This window comes from Amblyomma americanum, chromosome 1 (assembly GCF_052857255.1).
Source record: "Amblyomma americanum isolate KBUSLIRL-KWMA chromosome 1, ASM5285725v1, whole genome shotgun sequence".
NCBI lineage: Eukaryota > Metazoa > Arthropoda > Arachnida > Ixodida > Ixodidae > Amblyomma > Amblyomma americanum.
In genome coordinates, this window is record NC_135497.1 from 29,719,673 (window position 1) to 29,725,672 (window position 6,000).

Sequence of the window (6,000 nt, forward strand, 5' to 3'; positions counted from 1 at the left end):
TTGCTCTTTGAAACGTAGTGAGCACATAATAGCAGTGGAGCGTTACAGCCAATGTATGGCCTGGTATCTGCCTTGCCGCGAAATTTTGCGTAGCCTCTCATTCTGAACGCTAGCGCTGGACTGCAATTCCTGGTAAGAAATTTTGGGGTTTCTCGGAGCATTGGATTTTCAACATGCACTGCATGCAACGGTTTCCGGGCTTTCTCGAAAATCTCTTGGAGGATATATGGCAGAAACGTTACTTACGTGACTATGGAGGGTGCGTATGCAATAGCCGACCGATTTTTCGGACTCCAATAATTCGGACTTCGCTGAGGAACCATCATGCACCTTATAGGAACCTGCACGTTTTCACGACTTATACTTCGGACCCTTTGGAGTCCAAAAGCTCGATTGTTTGGACAAAAGCAGATGCCGTGGAGATCGGTTTTAAACTGAAAATTAATTTTTTTGGCCTCATATAGGTGCGAGTGGGCGTCGCTGCCACAACCAACCCGTTTCTCGCCGCCGGATTTAAATGGGGTCAGCGGGCGCCAATGCAAGCACTGATGGGAGTGAATCGGCCGGACTGGCTTGGATAGGCTTGACTACCTGTTCTGTATTGTTGCAATTCGAGATGGTTTACAAAGAGTGCGCAATCGCATTGAAAACGGGACACCTGCAGCATCTGCTACAGCTTGGACGACGCCAGCGCGGACCCGTGGGGCAGGGCAGCGGATGCAGGAGGAGGGATCGGAGGGTGCACTTGGAGGCGCACGCGTCCACTCGCGCTCACTCGCGTCTTCCCATGAGTTACCTCTCGATTTTCGCAAGCTTCGTTGCCCATGCAAACTGACCGTTCTTGCTTCGCACGGCGCGTGCATTCGTTTGCAGCTGACCTTTGGCCGCGTCGCACTGTCTGGTATCGTGACGTGAGGTGGTGCGGACATGACGAAAGCATGACTGTGGCTCAGATACAGTCTAATACTATGTTGCTTGCAAGCAGAACATGGGGCGCAGACAATTTTGCGTCTTGTAAAGCCGGTTTTTCCCAAAAACGTTTTCTTTTTTTTTTAAGCTTATGGATTTTTCGGCCTGTTCCATTATTCGGACCATTTTCCGGGTCCCGCCGAGTCCGAAAAATTGGTCGGCAACTCTACTGGAAAGGTTAACACGGGGACATTTTTTTTCATTCCTGATGAAGTCTATGACAGCACAGCGCCAGTCCGGCACTTCGCAAAAGTGGTGCACAGCAGCACGTAGCAACAGCATAAAATGCCACTGCATATGCCATTAAATTCTTTTGGAATACCATTTATTGCTTATACATGGCCATGAAAGGAATAAGTATAAACAAGATAAAAAATTGTAGCTATAGTCAGATACAAGTTAAGGATGAAGCGACAGGTGCCCCTCAAAGGAGATCATCCAGCTAATGGCGCCGACAGATTTTCCTGACATCGCAGCTAATCCAATTGAGCCGCGGTTAATTCCCTTTCAACTGCCTCCCCCTCAGATGTCACGATATCAGTTCAATAGGATTAACCACATCATGAGAATTGGTCGATGCCATTGGCCAGACAGCTTTGGGACGGCATCTGCTGCATCGTTCTCGAGTTGTTATCTGTAAGGAGCCTAATTTTTGTGAGGATCTTTCCAAAGAAAATGCATTGCCTTTTCTAGAACTACTCTTCTTGCTCCTTACAGTTCGATGCTGGCAGGCATGGACGAGATTTTGTCCCTTTCTTTTCTGTTTGTCTGCGTCTTCATTTCGTCTCCATCTCCTTGCCGTGCAATTTTTAGAACCGAACGACGAGCTGAAAAGGCTTAGCTTTTGTCGACTTTTGTGGGTATAAGGTTCTGTTCTGGCATGTGAGAGAAGCGGTTAACCAAGAAAATGTAAGTTCAGTAACGGTTAGACTGTGGATTCCAAAATTGTCCTCTTCAATGGTCACAAGCCGTTAGTATGGTGTGCGTGTGCGTGCGCGCGCGCTCTGCTGAGTTTGTGCTAAGGTAGTTTCAGCGCTAGGAAGCTTGCACTCTGCCACATTCTCGTGGCGTAATTTAGTGCTCGTCAAAAATAAGTTGTTTGCAGCACTTAGCCATGAAAAGCTTCCGAACGTACTTGCTATGTACATGTGTGCACAGCGAAACAAACGCAAGGAGCACGCACGGCCAGAGCTTCCAAACCGCTTTTCGCACCCGTTTCCCGGGAGCTTCAATCACCAATGCGTGGCTGGCGCCCCTGGCGGCCACAACTGCAAACTGCAGTGTCACACACTTCCTATTGTCTGCTCCGGGACTCGGCAGGCTGCTCCTACGGGAAATTGAGTGGCCGATATAGTGGATCCCCCTCTCCTCTCTTTATCATTGTCGGCGAGAATGAGAAGAGTGTCCTCGTGTCCTCCAGTCAGCACCCAAAGAAATGAAATCAGGTCCATCCAGTGAGTCGTCGCTTTTACACCGCACCCGCGAGCATGGCTCAAGTATGTGTGTCTTTTTGCATGTGCACTTATAGCGAGGTTGTCAAAGGTGAAGCGTGAGACAGGCATCACAGACGATGGGTGTGCTGACAGCACTGACCCTGCCAATCATTTTACCGAGCTTTAGGAATCTATAAATGCGACAAACTTGGCATGCGGCCTTTGAGCACAGGCTATGCGCCAAAGTCGGCGCCGATTTTGGGCAAGGTTGTGCTGCGGGCTGGCCTGGCAGACTGCGCAGACGCTCATGCGAGCCTTGCCCGTACTACCCCAGATGGCATGGCAGGTGGTGCGCTCGCCATAGTGATCATCATCGTATTTCTGTCTGCCTATACTCCATCTCACAAATCGTTTGGAGCGCTGTGCAGACTGTGGCGATGTAAGCCAATCATAATGGCTTGTGCTGCAAAATGTGTTCCTCCACACCCCTCCCCCTGTGACTTATGGCTGCATTACTGGGAAGGAAAGCGCATCAGTGTCCAGCTGCTGCACGCAGGAGACTCGGCCAACTCGGTGGACACCATGTTTTTGAATGGCGGTGCACTACTTCGCAAAAGGCCTCTGCAGTGCTGGGTCGTGCGGACTTTCTCCGCTAATTTAACCAGTGAATGAAACACTTGCAGTACTTTCAAAACACCATTCTGAACTGCCTTTTCAATTACTGCAATAATTATTTTAAATATTGGGAGTGGTTTAACCGCTTTAAACTTAGTTAGACAGAGCGAAAGCTCCATTACACTTGGCTATGCTTGGTTAGATGCTTGAAACGGCTCGCAGGAGTTTCAGGAACATTGTCAGCTGCGCTCTCATCCATGGCGAAACTGCATGCGAGAGCGGCTTCGCCTCCTTAAGCGAACGCCGAGTTACATGCATAATCACCACATCTGGCGAAGCGGCAGTCAGCGCACCGCGGTTAGAGCAGCGGCACGGCGGCTGCAGCTGCGGCGAGTCACGTGGTGTGATGTCACAGCCACACCTGCAGCACTCTTCGTGCTGAAGGTCAAACTGCAACACCTGATGACCTTGATGAAACATGGTGTAGTGGAGCTCTCGCTTCATAGCACTGCTAAAATATTTGAGGGACTATTTGTTGTCTTCCGGCCACTGCGGTAGCTTAGTGGTTGTGCTCGGCTGCTGACTCAAAAGACATGGGTTCAATCCTGGCCAAGGTGGTCACATTTCAGTGGAAGCGAAATGCTAGAGGACCTTATACTGTGAGATGTCAATGCATGTTAAAGAAACTCGGGGTCTAAATTATCCGGAGCCCTCCACTACAGCGTTCCTCATAACCTGACTAGCTTTGGGACTTTAAACCCCATAAAACCTATTTGTTGTCTTCCTTGGCCCTGATTGGATGAGAACTGTACCTTTCACAGTGCTGCAGACGACTTGTGAGATGAAGTATATGTGCTGCACTCCGTTGGCTCCGTGTCTGCCAGCTTCCACGTGCTGCTGGCTTTCATGTGCCAGCTTTTCCGTTGCACACTTCAGTACATGCTCCACTGCACCACTTAAACCTGCGGCAAAATTTTCCCTCAAGTTCGTTTGAAACCAGCAGCAAAATTTAATTACATTGAAAGTGCAGCAAATCTACTTCATTGTTTGGTTTCGTTCGGTTTAACGTCCCAAAGCGACTCGGGCTGTGAGGGGTGCCGTAGTGAAGGGCTCCGGAAATTTCGACCACCTGGGGTTCTTTAACGTGCACCGACATCACACAGTATGCAGACCTCTAGACCCGAAAGACGTGGGTTCGATCCCGGCTGCGGCGGTCGAATTTTGATGGAGGTAGAATTCTAGAGGCCCGTCTACTGTGCGATGTCAGTGCATGTTAAAGAACCCCAGGTGGTCGAAATTTCCAAAGCCCTTCACTACGGCATCCGTCATAGCCTGAGTCACTTTGAGACGTTGAACCGCCATAAACCAAATCAATTTACTATTGTCACTACCAAATGTCAGTTAGCAATCTCTTCTATGTTTTTGGATGACTTGGCATTGGCAATATGTTTGACAAAATGGGCACCTACAAGTTCAGCTCTATATGGCTTTGTCGGCATACAGAATTATTGGTTCATTTGGTGTCATTGCCAGCAGTACTAAAAAAAATGGCCGTGGCCCATATTGTTACATTGCAGTTGATGCTCCAAAACCCTACACAAAGGGCAGCGAATATTGTGTAGCAAAGCCAACTTGTGTTATATTTCTTTAATGCTCAATTTTTTATATGTTGTGAATGTCCTAAGGGGAGGCCATGCTCATGGGAACAATCTTGGCTGCTACCCTCGCATTTTGTGAAAATGATATCTTTTTACAGCTGTACCCATACCATCTGCTAATGACATCTAACTACCGGCTGCCTGTGGATGTGGACCGATGCCACTTGGAGGTGAGCCTCTTTACAGCCTTCTTGTGTGCCGAGCAGCTGTGCATTCAAAAGTTGTTTGAGCTTGTGGATGCCTTAGGCCTGTGTATGGCTTGTAGGTACGCAGGTGCTCAGGGATATTCCCTGCAGGTCTTGAAATTATCAAAAAATGCAAAAATTTTTATTTTGCAAAATCAGCATATTCGGGATCAGTACATTGTAAAGTTGCTGCCTAAAAAGTTTCAAGGTCTAAATTCGACCTCCAACTACTAAAATGTCTGTATCTTTTGTGCCTATGAAGTCCGGGAAAGGCGATTTTGGAGCGTAATGCGGCAGGACTTCGCACCCGTTGCTTCCCACGACTGCATCCTCAATGGCCACCATTTTCGTTTTGCTTGAAAGCTGGGCCCCTTCCCCACTACCTGGAATTACTCAGTACTACAAAATATGTTTGGAATGTCCACATACCTCTGTTTTTTGAGGCATCTACAACGACCTCCGAATGGCTGGCACCCACACTTCAGATGCGATTTTCTCAGCTTCGAGTTTTTTTCTAACATGATTAGCCTTACAGAAGTTTTAATTATGTTCTTATGGTGCCATCTCAATTAATATTATATCGTTGAATTCAGAAAGAACTAAACTGTGGAGCTATGCTGTTTTTGTTTGGCTGGTTCAGACATTTCAAATTTTGTGAACCATAATGTCACCTAACAATACTTCGTAATTATGGTGCTTGGACAAAATTTAGCATTTTTTTATGATAGTGTGCTTAACAACAATGTAATTAGCATAGCTTCAGATGGCAGGTCTGGCTACAGCCCCAGTTCAGTCGGCACCAAAAAATGTATAACAAAAGTGTTTTAACGACCCATAAGAATTTAACTAAATAGGCATCAGTTATTTCCTATAATATGAAAACTGAGATGTACTTAAATTAATTACATTTTAAAACAGGAAGGAGAGAACACATATACACGCCTAATTTTATTACAATATCTTCAATAATAAAAATGCTAATTTCAAGGCCCACATCTCCCCTTAACCAACTGTGATGTTCAAAGCTGTAACCATATGGAATGCGCCTTCTCTGCGACTTTGCATCACAAATTGCTCGGCTAACGGCTGCCAGATGCAAGCCGTAGAGGCGCAGGGGCCGCTTCATGCTTACCTTGTTGC

At 47.2% G+C, this 6,000-nt stretch overlaps 1 protein-coding gene across 1 annotated transcript in view; it reads left to right on the forward strand.

The window, feature by feature from the left end:
• The window catches only part of LOC144112432 (actin-binding LIM protein 2-like), a gene marked incomplete at its 3' end in the record, with an annotated part of 99,024 nt that extends 94,179 nt beyond the window's left edge, over nucleotides 1-4,845 (forward strand). The window contains 1 exon segment of the mRNA XM_077645272.1: nucleotides 4,774-4,845. Within this exon segment, the coding sequence (XP_077501398.1) occupies nucleotides 4,774-4,845 (72 nt within the window).
• Nucleotides 4,846-6,000: the final 1,155 nt, after the last annotated feature.